Below are 18623 nucleotides of genomic sequence, written 5' to 3' on the forward strand. Positions count from 1 at the left end.
TTCTGTATTTCTCGGTGCTGAAGCAATTCAGAATTAGACAAGGGGTGTTTGTTGTGTGTGTGTGTACGCACACATACACATCTGTGCATGAGTACATGTATATACGTGCAGGCCACAGGTTAATGTCTACGGTCTCCTCAGTCACACCTACCTTATTTTCTGGGTAGGGTGCCACTGACCAGCTTGCTAACTCAGTGGGCTGCCTGGCCAGTGAGTTTTCAGGAATCCTCCTGTCCCTGCCTTTCCAGCTTGGGATTGTTTTTATGGGTGCTGGGGTTTATCCAAACGTCCTTTCATCTGAATTGTGTCCCCAACCTTGGGTTGTTGCTTTAAGATGAAGGCCGCCATATTGTAGAAAGTCTGCTTGTTCAATTCCCAGCTGCCCAGACTCCCAACATAATCACACAGAAACTGTAATAATTAAATCACTTCTTGGTCTATTAGCTCTAGCTTCCTATTGGCTAGCTCTTACATATTAATTTAACCCATATTTACTAATCTGTGTATTGCCACATGGCAGTGGCTTTTGGACAGAGTTTTGGCATGTTTGTCTCTGGTGGTGGCTCCATGACTTCTCTGTCTCCGCCTTCTATTATAGGCTCAAAGTAGTTTCTTTATTAACCGATAGTATTCACAGCATATAGAGGGGAATCCCACATCACCTCCCCTTTCCTGTTTAAATAAAAAGGAAGATTTTAACTTTAACATAGTAAATTTACATATAACAAAAACAGGTATCAAGTAAGAATTACAGTTAGAATATTTGTATCTACTTTATTTTTTATCATAACTAAGGAAAACTATAACTATATTATTTTTCAACTCCATCAAAGACTCCAGAAGGATATAATATTACCTAAGTAAACAGGAAGTGCATTGTAAGCAACTATCAAAACTCTAGAATTGACAGAAACCACTCACTGCCTGGACAATCACCCAGTGTTCTTCTGTACTGTTGGAGCATCCATCTTCAGCCTTCAGGCACTTAGTATCTGGCAGGACTTTTCCATGAAGTAGGAAATTTCAAAGACAGTTCTGCCTATATTGGCAGTTTGTCAGTCACTTTCATCTATGTCCTGCATAATGACTGGCAGAATCTTTCATGAAGCAGGAACCCTGAAGGATCATCTCGCCTTTAGGCAAGTTCATCAGTCATTTCTCTGTGGGTCCTGCATGTCCAGTTCACACAGCATACTATCAAGCAGTTCGAGCAAGAGCAGTTTCCTGCTCAAATGGCTAGCAAACTCCATGAGGAGCCTCTTCAATGCCCATTCTCCTCTTGAAGTAGATTGGCGCTGCCAGGAGCAAATGTGTCATGGAAAGTCTTAAGTTTAAAACATTTTAATAAATGCCATATTCTGAAGGGCTCTGAAAGATTTGAAGAACACCTATCTAACTGAAATGTCTCTATATATCTAGAAAACCTAACAAACATGACTATTATGAATGACTATCTATTAACCTATATTTCTTAATTATACATGATATTTTTAAATGAACTGCACAATCACAATACCTTAATCAAGAGCAGAAATATACATCAATAGACCAAGATCCACACCAAATATGTAGCAATTGTCAGGGTCTCTCAGTTGAATCCGAAATTTATTAATAAGGCTATTTTGCTCCCTGGTTTGATCTGGGGAACCCATCATTGACTCCATCCTAGAATTACAGGTGGAGATCCACACCACAGTCCTTACCACTATGCAACATGAGCATCTCCTCAGCCCAGATTTCTTTAAACTCCTTGTGGGGACACTAAATCCGTCCTTGGGCTCTGGGCATGCTGGCTCTTTCCCCTAACATTTTCACTGTTTCCCCAGCCTGAGCTTTGTGATTTCATACACTCCATGAAAACAGAAGTCTGAGTTTACCAGGATCCTGTTCAGTTAATATTAAAACAGGATACCTTAAGCAATCTCTACCCCCCACACATTTAAGTCTGAGAGGCACAGCTGCCTAAGCAGATTACCCTTTCCTTTGAAAGCTAAGGAGATGCCATGGATGTAGTGGCCTCACAACTTAGGAGTCCAGAGCTCTTTAACATGTTACCACACTTCAGGTACCAGTGTAGTTAATACCGAAAGCCAAACAGTGGGCACAGCCAGCTCTCTCAAGGCTGTTAACTCTACAGTTATGGGTCAGGTTCCTTCATGCCCTCAGCCTTCAGTGCTCCCTCTGAAAAGTGATCATTCTTCAGCTAGATGTGGTGTGGGTTGGCTCAGTGATGGTCCATGCAGTTTACATTAGAGTCAGGCACCTTGTAAGTACTCAGTAAATAGTGTGCTCTATCTGACTGGCCCATATTAATCACAGCCTCTCCATAATTCCTTTCCAGAAGGCATTTAATTCCACAGCTCAGTCAGTCATGTGCAGATGTCAAGCTGGTTGGCCTAAGGTTTGTCAGTGACACCAGAAAGTATCATAACTGGCTGGTGATGGGTCTGTTACAGATCGCTCCAGCCGAAGCACCGGATGCTAAAGTGAGGATGGTGATTATCACTGGACCACCAGAAGCTCAGTTCAAGGTATGTGCAGTGGAGGGTACAGGTAACCAGAGGGAGCAAGATGCCTGCTGCTTCAGTGGAAATTCTAAAGATCAGAGTGGAGCCATGCCAGAATTAGTCATAAGCATAAGCCAAGAGCCTTTAGTTCTGTGTGGTGTTGGTTTCCTATCACCATTGACATGATGAAATTTTAACACTGACACACACCTGCCTGCTAATGACCCTTGTAAACCTGTTCTCAATGTCTCCTTCTGTCTTGGAGATGCTCTAACCTTTACAGTGGCCCCTTTTCTCTTACCCTTCACTATTCTAGGATTTTAGTTAGAAAGCCTGGGCCTAGAATGGCACGTGACCTGGCTTGAACTGCCACACATTTATTGGTACCTGGGGTCTTTGGAGCTGAAAAATCTCCATGTGTTTCTGAGGTGGTGGAGACAGTGTGACAGCTAGACCCTCATTTTCAAATCCTAGTTTAGCCTTTTACCATGTGTGACCTTAAACAAGTTATGGTTCTCCCCAGTTCCTCCATAGAATGAACAGAAGTACCCCTATCCTAGCTGTAAGGTATAAGCAACATATACAGTGCTTAGAAAAGTGTCTGAAATACTAGCACACTCTCACATGTGTGCTCTCAGACTCTGCACCTGGTGATGGCCAACTCTGAGCCAGTCAGTGAAGCCACTGCAGCTACAGGTGCCTTCATTCCAGTGAATGGTTAGTGTGGGACATCTTTTCTCAGGCAACTGCTGAATTCTCTTCATAAATTCAACACCTACATCCTTTTTTTTTTTAAAGTTATGTTTGTTTGTTTATGGGAGGAGCATATACATCATGGCATGCATGTAAAGGTCAGAGGACAACTTGTATGGGTCCCGGGGATTGAACTAGGCTATTGAGCTCATTGGCAAGCCACCTCAGCAGCCCAACCCGTGTCTTGGTCCTATGTACACTGACAGCAATCACTGTCAGCCTCAGTCTCTGCTATCTGTGCACACACCGTTACACTGCCGAGGCTCTCTTCACCGTCCCTAGCTGGGAAGGAAAGGACTAACCCAGAGTCTTGCTATGCAAGCGCTCTGCCTTGACCTATGCCCCAGACCCTCTTTCTTGTTTTGTTTTAGCCATCAATTAAAGAATTGAGTCATTGAAAATCCAGAGCTGCTTTCACATCTTTTGCAGAGAGACTAGCACACGCAGATGCTTTGATATGTTGAATAGCCACTTAGGCACCAAGGTGAAGTCTGCCCCTCCCAGCAGCCTCATGGTCCATCAGTTCATGTCATACATTCGAAATGTTAAAAACTGGGCCATGAGTGTGAAAGTACATGTGAGAAACCACAGATCCGATACTCATTACATATGCATACACATATGGTACAAACATGCAGACAAACCACTCATACACATAAAATAAATTTAAATTTTTTATATTGATTTTTATGTATGCAGGTGTTTTACCTGAAAGTTTGTCTGTACATCAGGTACATGTCCATAGAGACCAGGAAAGGGCATCAGATCCCTGGAACTGTAGTTACAGAGGTTGTTAGTTATCATGTAGGTGCTGGGAATTGAACCTGAGTCCTCTGGAAGAGTACCCAGTTCCCTTAACTGCTGAGCTATCTCTCTAGCCCCAAAAATTAAAAAAAAAAAAAAAAGAATGGAGAGGAGGTGAATTTTGTATTTTCTCTAATCCCCTCAAATGAGCCTAGCGTCTCAGTATCCATGAACACATGCTATTTGGGCTGTTATGGTGTTCTTAGCAACTTGGCCTAACTTCCCAACTTAGACTTCTTTCTCCTTTGAAATGTATGAAAACAAATTAATGGTTACACAAGAGGTTCCTTACATACAGCACCTAGTTGTACACAGTACACAGGGCATGTTAGTGGAGTACCAGAAATGTCCATTAACTTGATTTCTGCAGCCTTTTAGGGGGAAGGGAGGAAGAGGAAGATAGGCGCTCACTCTGTAGCCCAGGCTGGCCTCAGATTGCAGCCATCTCTTCAGCCTCTCAAGTGCTGGGGCCACACACCAAACCTGTCATGCCCAGCCTTTTAGCCTCCATAAAACTGAAGTCACCTGAATAAGAGCTGTTTTGGCTGGTGTCTGTCCTATTTAGACAGGTCTTGGCCCTTTTGGGCCTGGTGTCCGTTGACTGTGTAGCTCTTTCCTAGTTTCTTTTGCTCAAGAAAAATGCAAGCTGTTTCTTACTGCCAGAGGAGAGGCTTTAGGAGTGGGAATGGCCATTTCCCATAAAGTCATTTTTAATTAGTCCTACTACTAATTGCCTTTATTGTCAGCAGAATATGGCTTATTCTTTGTGTTGGTGTGCAGAGTGGGTCTAACGATGACACTGGTATTTGGGCTGTTATGGTGATCATTGTACCTTGCTCCCTGGTCCATCCTCCTCCTGTCAGTAACTCATTTGCCTTGCCTGTGAAGCACAGATACTGTCAACCCTCTCTGGGGCTCCTTGCTACTGTCTCTTATACTGTTGTCAGTCTTCATCCCAGAAGTACCACTGCAATGGTGTATATTCCGGGCTGATTTAGGCTGTCTTCAAAGTTAACTGACCTTTTGTTTCAAGTATGAACGACACTGATAGACTGTATTGTCATCTGTAGGCTCAGGGAAGAATTTACGGAAAAATTAAAGAAGAAAACTTCGTTAGTCCTAAAGAAGAGGTGAAACTTGAAGCTCACATCAGAGTGCCATCCTTTGCTGCTGGCAGAGTCATTGGGAAAGGAGGCAAAACGGCAAGTACCTCCGCAGGAGCTTTACCATTCTGGAGGAGCTGCAGGGACCTAGCTCCCCCCTGGAGCTTAGGCTACTTTATACAAAGTAGGGCCATGTTGGCCTTGTGACTATGATCTGCTAGTGAGACTTCTGCATATTTCAGACTAGGGACTTGTAAGGGGCATCCAGCATTATCTGACATATATAACCTGGACTTTTTGTTTTATAAACCAAAGGAGACAGCTGAAATTTTACAGTTCTCATACTGCAAAAAGTAGTTTGCAGTCATTCTCAGTGAAGTCATTTCCAGATTTCTAACTTTGAAATAACAGAACAAAGCTGAGCAGAACTGGAGTTAAAGTGGGAGCTGCAGCTCAGAGAACTATTAGGGATGAAATGAACTCTGTAGTTGGCAAAAATTGCTTGGAAATAGGCTTTGAATGCTTAGTAATGTGACTTTTATCTGTTTTAGGTGAACGAACTCCAGAATTTATCAAGTGCTGAAGTTGTTGTCCCCCGTGACCAGACACCTGACGAGAATAACCAAGTTGTTGTCAAAATAACTGGCCACTTCTATGCTTGCCAGGCAAGTTGCTTCTAAAATGGCAGGTTCTTAAGCTGTCATAGGGCCTCCCATTCCGTGTATGTATGTATGTATGTATGTATGTATGTATGTATGTATGTATGTATGTGGACCTCTTGGATGCTTAGGGTTCAAGGTATTGGGTGGGGGTGTCAAAGTATGCTATTCCTGCTGTTACCCACGCAGCTTTGAACTCCTAGGCTTCAGAGGTGCCCACACCTCAGCTTCTGCCCCCATGCACCCCTGGTGCCTGGCTGTGCTTGGCAGATCTAGTTGTTCTTTCAGCCAGCACGCTAATAAGTATTTCAACTTGATGCTTTGAACTAGGGTAACTCTGGACTCTGCAGGTTCTATGACGTCTGTCTCTTTGTAGGTTGCCCAGAGGAAAATTCAGGAAATTCTGAACCAGGTGAAGCAGCAGCAGCAGCAGAAGGCCCTACAGAGTGGACCCCCTCAGTCAAGGCGGAAGTAAGGGCTCAGGAGACAGCCACCACAGAGGCAGATGTCAAACCAAAGACAGATTTGCTTAACCAACAGACGGGTCTGACCCATCCAGAATCACATGCACGAGTATTTCCCTAGCCCGTTGTTTCTGAGGACCAGGCGACTTGAACTCCTGTCTCTGTGAGAATGTGTATTTTATGCTCTCTGAAATACATGACACCCAGCTTTACAAAAAAGAAAAGAAAAAAAAAGGTGGGGGTAGGGAAAGAACTCCGCACTTCCCTTGTGATATCAAAGTATAACAGATGTGCTAATTTTAACATCCTCCATAATGCCAGAAATTGGCATAAATGGTACACTCACTAAATTCATCAAATAAATTAGAAAAAATAGATCGTTCTTAAGTCCAATTGTTGAAATTGGACCGCAGTAGAATTACCACAGGAACACACTGTTAAGCCACTAGAGTAGAAGTGTGTTTCCTGTCTCTCTAACACTAACGTGGAGAACCGAAGGGAAGTGCCAACCGCTCTTGCGGGATATTAGACGTGCATTTTTACTCAACTACCTCAGGTATTCAGTAATGCAGTTAAAAGCAAAATTAATCCTTTTTTGAAAATTTTATATACTTTATAAAGAAACTCCAACCATTTTTTAAAAAAATAAAAATTTAACAGTTATCAGGTGATAGGCCAATAATTGAGAAAGGAATTTATGTCTGGCTGATGACAATAAAGGTGAAAAATTAATTTTGCATTTTTTGAGCCTTTTGACAGTAGTTGGAAAGACAAGGAGCAGTGCCTACTCTCGGAGCAGCAGTACCATGTATCCCTTGTTTGTAGTTGGGAGGGTCGATGGCACTCGGCAGAGCGGTGGCGGATTTCGGGACGGCTAGTGTAAAGAGCTTCAGAAGACTTGGTTTGTTTTGGCTGTGTGCGTGAATGCCTAGTGCTTTGTCACTGTGCTACTGATGAAGCATATCACTGCAGAAGTGCAGAATTTAAACACAATCAACTTGTGAACACACTTGAGATCAAGCGATACTGTGAGCAGACACCAAAAGAATGGCTTTGTGGAGACCAGGGGGAGTCAGAGGCGTGGCAGTGAAGGCAACAGAAAGCGATCTCCCTGTGCCTGCCGCTGTCGTGAGCCTAGACTATTTGGAAGTAAGTTCAACGAAACTATTACACAGGATGTGGCAGGGTCTGTCTGCCCTGCTCGCCTGGCAGCAAACGGTTCTGGGAGAAGGACTGCCGAAACACCTGACTGTTGAAGCAAGCCCTTTGCCCTCCCCCCCACTTTCTGGCGAAGCCCTGTGTGAGGAGACTTGTGTGCGGCCTCAAGGCCATGCTGCTCTCTGAACGCTTCTGTTACTTTGCTTATGAGATGGTTACAGCCACACCACATTGGCCTTGAGGGCGTTATGTGACCCTTCAAAAAATCATTTTGCCTCATTTGTATTTTAGATTAACTTCTACATGCTTTCAAGTTTCTCTGAACTTCAGCATTATTTAGACATTATGAAAATGAGTTGAAATGTCCAACATTTTCATAAAACCAGTTTATTTTGTAGTTTTAACCAAAAAGTGCCCCCCTTTTACAATTGAATTCATATGGCATTCATATTTTTTTCATACAATGGATTTAAACTGCTTTAAAAAAAAGTGACCTGTTCCCCTGCTTGGATTTCAGGGGAGATGTGTTTAAGGCCAGAACTCTTCCTCAATATTTGGTTTTCCCAGTATTTGTTTAACTGACAGGTGCTGCATTTATATCTGCTGGTTTCAATTCTGCCATGTCTCACGTCTGGCCTTTCACTGTGGCAAACCATGCTTTACTTTCACTTAGGCATTGGTAGTCTGGAGTACCTGGTGCTGAGAGGAATCTATAACTGAGTTTTGTATTCACCATTTATGGATCATTTCTCATCTATAATGTGCCCCAGCTTCGTTTTCCAGGTACCTTGATGCAGAATAAAGTTTTCATCATAAGCCACAGCTTTTTGTAGTCTGTTTTCAGTTGAGTGCTCCTGAATTTATTCCCACAATATGCATCTTACACTACGCAATAACCTACTGGTAAGTTGTTTTTTTTTCAGCCTCTGGTACATTAAGGTGAACTTTGATTATCCTATTTCATATGAACTAAAGATTTGTATAATTTTTCCTAATAATCTAAATATTCTGCTTTCTTCTGGAAGGGTTGTACAGATGCTCTTTCCAAGCTCTGGCCATTCCACAGTAAGATTGACAGTTAAACAAATTTAATAATCTGAGCAGAGAACTTGAGTTAATATTGGGGATCAGTGCTAGTAATTCTGATATGATCTCAAAAGTAAAGGCAGTATGCTGAAAAACTGGGACTGAATTCCTGGTTCTTGGTCTGTGAGCTAATTTATCTACAGTCTCTGCATGGCCGCCATCAGCATGAGTGTCCAAGAGGTAGACATAACTTGTAGTGACCAAGCAGATAGGGCTAGGACCTGCACTTGCAGATGGCTCACGTCTAAGGGATGAGAGGCATTCCTTTTATTCACATTTGAACTCCACTGGAGTCAGGGATGAGGCGGCATCTTCTAGTCCAAGAATGAAGTCTTCAGGTAACGTCTCAGCTTCTATCTGAGCTAACTGGTCATCAAAAGAACGTAGAGTCCATAATTTCTCTAATTCATAGGTTTCTCTGGTTTCTGGAAGCATCAAATGGATCACCATACTGCCTATCAGGAACAGATAAAAATTCCATTGAAAAAGATTCATCTGCTTATGTTTTTATCACTGCATCCGTCCCTCACCTCAGACTTCTGGGCGAATGGTAGACCCCTTCCTGTAAAGTGATGCTGTGCCTTTGTTAGCAATCTGCCATTTAGCATGGAAATGAGGTCAACACAGAGCGTCAATGACCGTTGTTAACCTTACCCAAGAGAACGTAAGTTGGTCTGTCAGTTTCCTCTGGTCATACCCTCAACAACTTGTCAACTTGTGAGCTGGCTAGTTTATGTCAACTTGACCCAAGCTATAGTCATCTGGGAAAAGGGAACCTCGAATGAGAAAAAGCCTCAAAAAGATTGGGCTATACGCAGGCAAGCTGATAGGGCATTTAATTAGTGATTGATGTGGGGGTGCCACCTCTGGGCTGGTGGTCCTGGATTCTGTAAGAAAGCAGGGTAGCTGGGCAGTGGTGTGGTGGTGCTTGCCTTTAATCCCAGCACTTACGAGGCAGAGGCAAGCAGATCTTTGTGAGGGAGGCCAGCCTTATCTACAGAGCTAGTTCCAGATCAGGCTCCAAAGCTACATAGAGAAACCCTGTCTTGAAAAACAAAAACAAAAAAGAAGAAAGAAGGAGGGAGGAAGAGGGAGGAAGAGGGAGGAAGAAAGAAAAGACTCAGCAAGCAGTACTCCTCCATGGCCCCTGCATAAGTTCCTGCCTCTAGGTTCCTTCTTGCCCTAATGGCTTTTCAATTACCAACTTCAATGGAAGTGTGAGATAAATCCTGTTCTCCCCTAGTTGCTTTTGGTCATGGTTCACCACAGCACTAGTGACCCTAACTATGACAGCTTGCAAGTAGGCTAAAATCTCAGAAGCCTTTCTCCTGGCCCTGAGTGAGCATACAGCTATTGTTCTCCTTTAGTAGTACACATCTGGCTGGGAGGTGTTTTGAAACTGGCATATTAATATAACTGTTACTCATCTCTGTAGCTCTTGCATATAAGGCATATAGTATATCCAGAGTACTTTAGTTAGGCAAAGCTTTCACGTGTGAATAACACCACCTGAGCTACAATTAAATCAAATTTTTATTACTTGAAACATTTCAAAAATCTTAAATAATGCACATACCAATTTTATTTCTATCCTTCTGCAGTTGAAAATGAGGTTTAAATAATGGGTATTTATCTGTAAGCTGCACAACAGTGACTTACCAAAATCCACACACAGCCAGTCATCCGTGTCCTTCCCTTCAATTTTGACATACGGGTCACTTCTACATTTCAGGTGTTTATACTGAAAGACAAAAGCAGGCCATACATTTAGGGGAGAGTCCTCTGTGTCTACTTAGGACCCAGTGAATTTTCTTAGACTTAATTTGGGGATCAGCTAATTCACTTCTCACAGCTATCACAGACAATTATGATTGCCCCATGATTCATAATTCAGAAAAAATTATTTTCTCCTTAAACCCTCTCCTTGGCTATATGTCTCTGTACTCAAATTGCCCAGGTTCTTCCAAGAAGGCCACCTCACTCAATCTCAAAGTGCCTGTGCACTCCAGTTCACACCGCATGTGCCCACACCTCCCCTGGGAAGCAGACACCACTCTCCTGTTTAAGGATAGGTCTCAGTGCTGACTTCACCCAATCTCAGGGTACACTACAAAGCATCTAGTGTACGGTAGTCCCCAAAGAACTACTACAGACCGTCAGTGCTTGCCTGTAGGTAATACCAACAGAAGTATTACAGGAGACACAGGGACATTCTAAGGACAAAGGCTGCTGAGTGTGACTACACATGTCCTTAACTCAGGACAAGGGAGCTGTCTTACAGCAAACCCTTTTCCTAAGCCAAGCCATCTTCCCGATCCTCTCTACTTTATACAGGGTCTGGCTTTGTAGCCCCAGCTGGCTCAGAATCAGAATCCACAGCTCCCACATAGAAGGCAGAGTATAGCAGGGTGGTGGTGGCGCACACCTTTAGTCTAGGCATTGCTTAGAGGGAACTTGGAGAAGTGGACACATGCACTGAAATCCTGACTGCAGCTCAACAGCCAAATGGATATTGTAAAGAACAAGGAAATGAAAATGGATACCACCCAAACACATGACAAGAATGTCCACTTAGACTGGAAGTTCTAGCCAGAACAATTAAATGAAAAAAGGCATTCAAATTGGGGGTAAAATAATTTCAAAATTAACAAAATAGGAATAAGCTTGGCAATGGAGGAAAAGAGGCTTGTGCACTGCAAACCATAAAGCGCTGCTAAAATGTGCTAATAAATGGAGAGATGCCCATGTCCGTGGATTGGTAAGATTCTGTTGCTATGGTAAAACACCATGACCAGTGCAACTTAGAGAAAGAGCTTATTTTGGCTTCTAGTTCCTCAGCCGGAATAGTTGGGGAGGAATGGCGGCAGGTGGCTGGGGTGGGAAATGAGGGTGAACTGGAAGTGGGATGGGGCTGTGAACTCCACACTCCAGTGGCATACTTTGTCCAGCAGAACTGCACCTCCCATGCCCTTCCCAAGTGGTACCACCATCTGGGGACCAGGTGTTCAACTATCTGAGTAAGAGACATTTTTCATTCAAATCCTTACATATGCCAATACTTCTCAAAGCAACCTCCAGACTCAATGTGATCCCCTTCAAAATCCAAGAATGTATTTTAAAGAGAAGAATCCACCATCACATGGAGATGGGATCTCTGGGAACACTAAACAGTTAATACAGTAGTCGTGGTCTTACACTCAGATTTTAAAACTTCCTACCTTCCTACTAGGGCTAGAGGTGAGACAGAAAGAGTGGTAAGGTGACTAAAGCCCCGAATTCATCCCCAGAATAAAAAACACTACCCCAAAATTTAGTACAAAACTAACTGGTCAGGATAGTATAGTAGTACTGGCATATAGTTAGAAACACAGACCAAACACAGAAATAAACCCTTATATAATATCATGGTCAAATGATATTCAAGTGCTGAGACCATTCAGTGGGAAAATGGGGACAGTCTTTGAAAAAACAATGCTGAGGAAATCTGATATCTATGTAGAAAACTTTATAAAAACTCACTCAAAATGGGTTAAAATACCTAAGCATAAAACTTGAAACTAAAACTCTGGAAAGAAAAGGGAATAACTGTTAGTGGGAATTAAATCTTTCTAAACTAGGGGTATAGTTCAGTGGTAGGATGTTTGCCTGCAGTGCTCAGGACCCTGGGTTTCACCTGAGCAGCACAACACATCAGATGACACTACCTACACAGTCAAGTGACCACCACAGAGTGACAGAGTGTGCAGGTCATGTATTTGACAAGGAATTTATATGCAGAAAACAGGTTTTTTAACAACAACTATCTCAATCTGCAGAAAAAAGCTGGATATGACAGCACGGGTCTTTAATCCCAGCACTCAGGAGGCAGAAGGAGATGGATCTCTGAGTTCCAGGCCAGCTAGTGTTTCACAGTCGAGACCTTGGCAGACCAACCACTATTAGTAAATGACATGATTCTACATAAAAGACCCCATCTAATAGAGAACTCTTGAGCCCAACAAGAACTTCAAGCTGCAGAACAGTCAATCTGGATACATATATCTTTAGTTACCTTCATGGACACCAATAATGTACTTTCAGAGAAAGCAATTCTGTGTATATATAAATACTTATATATCTTTAATTACCTTCATATATACCAACAATATACTTTCAGAAAAAGCAATTGGGAAAAATACCCCATTAAAAATAACTAAGCCCGGGGCTGGAGAGATGGCTCAGAGGTTAAGAGCACTGACTGCTCTTCCAGAGGTCCTGAGTTCAATTCCCAGCAACCACATGGTGGTTCACAACCATCTGTAATGGGGTCTGGTGCCCTCTTCTGGCCTGCAGGCATACGTGGAGGCTGAACAATGTGTACATAATAAATAAATAAATCTAAAAAAAAAATAACTAAGCCCGATGCCTGTAATCCCAGCTCTCAGGAGGCAGAGACAGGTGGATCTCTAAATTTGAGGATAGCCTGGTTTACAGAGCAAGTGCCAGGATAGCCAGGAGTACAGAGAAACCCTGTCTCAAAAACAAAACAAAACTTCAAAAATTAAATATTTAGGGATTTATTCAGCCAAAGAAGAGAAAGAGCTCTACAACAGAAGCTTCAGGACACTGGAAAAATCACAGAGGATACAAAGAAAAGACATTTCCTGCTCTTGAAATTGACAGATAGAGTGAAAACAGCTTTACTGCCTGAATTAATTTACTGACTGAATGCAATCCCTACCAAAATTCCAGTGTAATATTTCACAGGATTTTTTGTTTTGTTTTACTTTGCTTTGTTTTGTTTGGTTTGGGTTTTCAAAACAGGGTTTCTCTGTAGCTTTAGAGCCCGTCCTGGAACTTACTCTGTAGACTCACAGAGATCCACCTGCCTCTGCCTCCTGAGTGCTGGGATTAAAGGTGTGCGCCATCACTGCCTGGCTTATATTTCACAGGTTTAAGGGGAAAAAATTATGTGGGACAAAAAACAATGAACAGCCAAAACAATCTTAAGGAGTAAGAGCAATGCTGACCTCAGATTATGGCACAGTTATTGTGATAAAGACAGCTGTCAGAGGTATAAAAAGAGACACATAGGGCTTAGAGAGTTGGCCCTAGAGTTAAGAGTATGTCCTGCTTTTGAAGGGACCTGGGTTCAGTTCCCAGCACCCACACGGTAGCTCACAACCATCACTAACTCCAGTTACAGGGGCTCAAACACCATCTTCTGACCTCTAAGGGTATACCAGACACACAAGTGGTGTGCATACATACATAGAAACAAGCAAACTCATACACATAAACATTTACAAGTCTAGGAAAATTATATTAAATAGATTTGTAGACCAACAGGATGGTAGAGGACCCAGAAATAAAACTGTGTGGTGCCTACTTAATTTTAAAGGAGATTAAGAACAGAATGGGGGAGAGGAAAGCTGATTCAACAAATGGTACTGGTGAAACCAGACATCTACCTGTGGAAGAATTAGATTAGATATTTTCTACCTTCTACAAGATTCAGCTGAACTCATGGCCTTCATTTAAAACATGAAACACTGGAACTTTTAAAAGAAAACAGAAAATACTCTCAAGACAATGGGACAGGCAAGAATTTCATAATGGAGCATCAATATAGCACACGAACATGCCCCAAGTATTAACAGATTGGGGTACATGAAAATAAAAGACTGAGTCAGATTAATTTCATTATGTGATGTTTATATTCACAAGATCTTGATAATCAGTTTTAATTTTAAAGACGTTAAAAACAGAATGATCCAAATATTACACCTCTAGGTACACATCCAAAATAATTAAAACCAAGGACGTGACTAGACAGGTTCTATGCCCACATTTAAAGTAGTAGTCACAACATTCGAAAGCTGAGCACAACCTAAGTGTCTACCACTGCATGAATGGATAACCAAGAAGGCGTGTATGTGTGAACACACACACACACACAGAGAGAGACAGACACACAGATACACAGAGACAGACAGACAGACAGAGAAAGCAAAACTTACTTTTACCTGTTGAGGCAGTTTCTTGTGTAGCACAGCTGGTCTCCAAAGACCTTACACAGATTTTCTTGGCTCCACTTCTCAAGTACTAAACAAAACTTTCTTGACCTTACATTTCTTGCCCTTCTCATATAAACATTTTGGGTTTTTTTTTAATTTTTATGATTTATTTATCTTTTATTTTATGTGCATTGGTGTGAAGGTGTCAAATCCCCTGGAACTGAATTTTCAGACAGTTGTGAGCTGCCATGTGGGTGCTGGGAATTGAACCCGGGTCCTCTGGAAGAGCAGTCAGTGCTCTTAACCACTAAGCCATTTTTCCAGCCCCATCATATAAACATTTTGTAAAAGTAATTTGCATGTTTTTACTCTTCTGCAGCTTCTCTGAAGAACCTCATTTTTTTAAACCCACAAACCTTACAGTCTTGGTAACTTCTCATCCCTCCCCCCACTGCATCTGAAAGACTCTGCCTTACAACTCTCTCCATTTACTTCCTAAGAATCTTCCTCCATTTGATGGCTGGTGGTAGCACACACCCACTGTGGAACAATCTTTTTGTACACTATGAATATGTATTCCGCTCACTGACTAATGAAGAGCTGACTGACCTATAGATGGGAAGGAGGAGATCAGGTGGAAAAGCCAGACTAAGGATGCTGGGAGGAAGAAGGATGGAGTCTGGCGTCTCCAGGAAGAGGCAGAGGAAATAGGAAATGAATGTGCCATGCTACTAAAGGTACTGCCACATGGCAGAGCATAATAAGGAATATGAGATAATTTAAATTGTAAGAGCTAGTTAGTAATAAGCTTGAGCTATTGGCCAAGAATTTATAATTAACATAAGCCTCAATGTGTTTTATTTGAGAGAAGCCAGGACAAGAAAAATCCACCAATACACAACTTTAATCCCAGCACTCGGGAAGCAGAGGCAGGCAGATCTCTGTGAGTTCGAGGTCAGCCTGGTCTACAAAAGCTAGTTCCAGGACAGGCTCCAAAATTACAGAGAAACCCTATCTCAAAAAACCAAAAGATAAGAATTTAAAAATTTAAAAAAAAAAATTAAAAGCAGTTGCTGCTCTAGCAGAGGATCTGTTTGGCAGCCACATTTGGTGGCCCATGCATATACTCACACAGAGGCATACACATCCATAATTTAAAGTATTTGTTTGTTGGTTTTTGGAGACAGGGTTTCTCTGTGTAGTCCTGACTGTCCTGGAACTCACTCCTGGAACCTGGCTGGCCTCAAACTCTGAGATCCATTTGTCTCTGCCTCCCGAGTGCTGGGATTAAAGATGTAGGGTTTACTACACCTGGTTAATTTAAAATGATTGTAAGGAGAGTCAGCTCAGAGGCTGACAGCACTTGGGCTCAATCTGAACAACTACATGGCAACTTACGACTTCCTTAGCTCCAGTTCTAGCAGGTCACACTTTCCTCTGACCTCTGTGGGCATTATGCATACACATAAAAATATTTAAACCTTTTAAATAATTTTAAAAATCTTGGGGGCTGGAGAGATGGCTCAGAGGTTAAGAGCACTGACTGTTCTTCCAGAGGTCCTGAGTTCAATTCCCAGCAACCACATGGTGGCTCACAGCCATCTATAATGAGATCTGGCACCCTCTTCTAGCATGCAAACATACATGGAAGGAATGTTGTATACATATTAAATAAATAAATCTTTAAAAAAAATAATTTTAAAAATCTTTCAATGGCCACTTGTAGCTCAAGGCTATCATACTGGCACTGTTATAGACCACTCTGACATAATACTGTCTTCTGGCTTGTATTAGGAGATTAATTTTTCTCATCACAAAAGACAAAAGTTAGAAATACCTGGTCTCAAAAGAGCTAAATACTTGTTCCCAAGCCTTTCACTATGAAAAACCATAAAATGACTCTTGAAAATTCTGAGATCTGGGCTCTGGGCTTTCGGAGAAAATTCTGAGATCTGGGCTCTCTGTAGCCTCTCATAGTGGTTTATCCCAAGTGTTATCCAACCCTAATGTACTAACGATTTTCTCTAGGTAAAGGTTCAAAACAAAAGACAGCATCCTACCATCTTCACAATGTAGTAGGCCATAGCGTGTAAGTGCCGGCTGGAAGTCCCACTACCAATTACAAAGTAGTCTGTGTATTTCATTTCTGGAGGAACCTTGATCACACAAATGTCTCTTGCATTTTCTTGCCTCAGAAGTGAAACCAGCATATCGATATCAAACTTGGAGCCAATGTGATCTGAAAAGCAGAAGTACTTGTGTCAGATAGCCAAGGAAAAGACAGACCTACAGGTATCCAGAGAAGCAGACGGACACAGAAGCCTCCTGGAGGGTGGCACTGCTCCTCCAAGAGTGTATTTATATCCAAAATGCTTTGGTAAGCACCAGGCAGGAGGATTCCAAGTTTAAGACTAGCCTGAGCAACTCAGTGAGACAATGTCTAAAAAAAAAATAAATAAATAAAAAGCAAAAACAAATACACAAAGTAAAAAGCCTGAGCTGAGAATGTGGTTCGGGAATGCCTGCCCAGCATGAACAAGGCCCTGGGTCCAATCCCCAATACCATCTGCACTCAAAACCCAATCAACCAACCGAAACTCAGCTCAAAACTGAACCTGGGTCGCAGTTTCATAAAGCACAGCTCGGCTTTTCTGGGCAGACACTGAATACGCCCATTGCTGTTAACCAACTGCAAGCAGTAGCAAATGCCCTTCTATCCCTAGTACTGAAATGAGCAGCGTCCAGCAAACGCCGCCAAGCAGCAGCGCGCCCTGTGGGATGAGCAAATCCCGGGGCACGATAGGTCGAATCACAGCTACAAAAGGTTACTGAACTGTAATTGTGAGGGAGGTGGGTTCTCAAACAGTATCTGGTCCACAGCCTTCACAGAAGATGAAGGAACATATGCTGCCGAGACCAATAACAGTATAAGAGGGTCTCGTTTTGAAACATCATGTTTTTCTTACTAAGCAATCTGGGTTAACAACTGTTAACCTGGTGGGTTTTTTTTTTCTTTTTGTTAGAGACTTAGACACTTTGTTCTAAAAACGAGTACTGGAGTGTATAAATCTGTAATATTCCTAAATTCATAGCTGACTCCAAGGGACCCGAAAGTTCATCAAAGGCTCACTCTCATATTCTAGCATCTCTCAGGAGTTCTACTGCTGTTATTGACCTTCTCTCGTGCTTCTTCTGGGCTCCCAACTCCTCTTAGCTCTTACACTGGCCGGAGCTCCAGGCTGCTTAGACTGTTTACGTCCAACTCTCTCAAAAATCCATTTCCTACAACGCTGGGTAGATCCCGAGGCGGTGTGAGGACCCTGGGGCTGTGATGCCAAGGGCCGGGTGTGAGCAGCTGGGGTTTTGAAGACCGCAAGTCTCCTGGCCTCCCAGGCTCTTCGTTACGCTAGAGGAAAGTTGGCGCGAGCCACCTCTCAGTCCCTTCTAGCTCTGCCTAAGTTCTGCGACTCAGCCCCGAAGCGCACAGAAAAGCCCAGGACAGGCCGGGCCACTAGCTGTCCTGCCCGCGTACCTGCGGCTCCCGGCTGCAGCCTCGCCTCGCCATCGGGCCGCTCCTGCGGCTGAGGTTCACGGTGCAGGCCGCGCGCCGGGCTCGGGGTCGGGCCGGCCGCCAGCCCTGCCGAAAGCCATCGCTCTGCCAGCCGAGGAAGCCGGGGAACCGAAGACACCGCGGGGCCCGCTGGCTGCGAGACCACCCTGCGCCACAGCAGCGGCCACAGCCGCCGTGTAGGCGACCAGCCGGGACCCATGGCTGTCGCGGCTGCTTCTCTGGGGGCAGGGCCCTCAGCGCGGCTCCGGGATTCTACGTCATGGCTGGGGCGGAGCCACAGCCGAACGCGGAGACTAGGACGGAACGGCCGAGTAGTAGTTCATTAAGGGGTGAAAGGGAGCTGCCTGCTGTGGTGCGCCTGGAGTTCAAGACCAGGCTGGTCTAAAGAGGTCCAGTACAACCAGGGTTACATAAAGAAAATCCTTGTCTCGAAAAAGGCCAAGAAAAAAAGAGTGAGTTCAAATAATCTTTATGGGGCATGAATTTGCTACTTCTTGCCACGTTTGCCATCTGTTCTGTGTT

General features: G+C 43.2%; 2 protein-coding genes across 2 annotated transcripts in view; one reads left to right on the forward strand and one right to left on the reverse strand.

The window, feature by feature from the left end:
* Igf2bp3 (insulin like growth factor 2 mRNA binding protein 3) overlaps positions 1–8264 on the forward strand; it is a 138466-nt gene extending 130202 nt beyond the window's left edge. The window contains exons 12-15 of the mRNA XM_085691173.2: positions 2457–2531; positions 5135–5266; positions 5719–5832; positions 6203–8264. Of these exons, the coding sequence (XP_085547299.1) occupies positions 2457–2531; positions 5135–5266; positions 5719–5832; positions 6203–6301 (420 nt within the window). The 3' untranslated portion in view covers positions 6302–8264. The remainder of the gene's footprint in view (positions 1–2456; positions 2532–5134; positions 5267–5718; positions 5833–6202) is intronic.
* On the reverse strand, positions 7816–18333 carry Malsu1 (mitochondrial assembly of ribosomal large subunit 1). The gene is made up of 4 exons (XM_048440300.3): positions 18063–18333; positions 16591–16769; positions 10194–10275; positions 7816–8989 (listed from the first exon to the last, which is right to left on the reverse strand). Exons 1-4 carry the CDS (start codon positions 18298–18300, stop codon positions 8802–8804), a joined length of 687 nt encoding a protein of 228 aa, XP_048296257.3. The 5' UTR covers positions 18301–18333; the 3' UTR covers positions 7816–8801.
* Positions 18334–18623: the final 290 nt, after the last annotated feature.

Source organism: Myodes glareolus, chromosome 6, assembly GCF_982192425.1.
Source record: "Myodes glareolus chromosome 6, mMyoGla1.1, whole genome shotgun sequence".
Lineage (NCBI taxonomy): Eukaryota > Metazoa > Chordata > Mammalia > Rodentia > Cricetidae > Myodes > Myodes glareolus.

Excerpts from the sequence above, each read along its gene's own strand:
- Malsu1 (XM_048440300.3), bottom strand. The coding sequence starts at position 18,300 with ATGGGTCCCGGCTGGTCGCCTACACGGCGGCTGTGGCCGCTGCTGTGG. Across the intron at positions 10,276-16,590 it reads CCTACTACATTGTGAAGATG|TATAAACACCTGAAATGTAG; the intron begins GTAGGATGCTGT and ends TTTGTCTTTCAG. Across the intron at positions 8,990-10,193 it reads CTGGCTGTGTGTGGATTTTG|GCAGTATGGTGATCCATTTG; the intron begins GTAAGTCACTGT and ends TGTTCCTGATAG.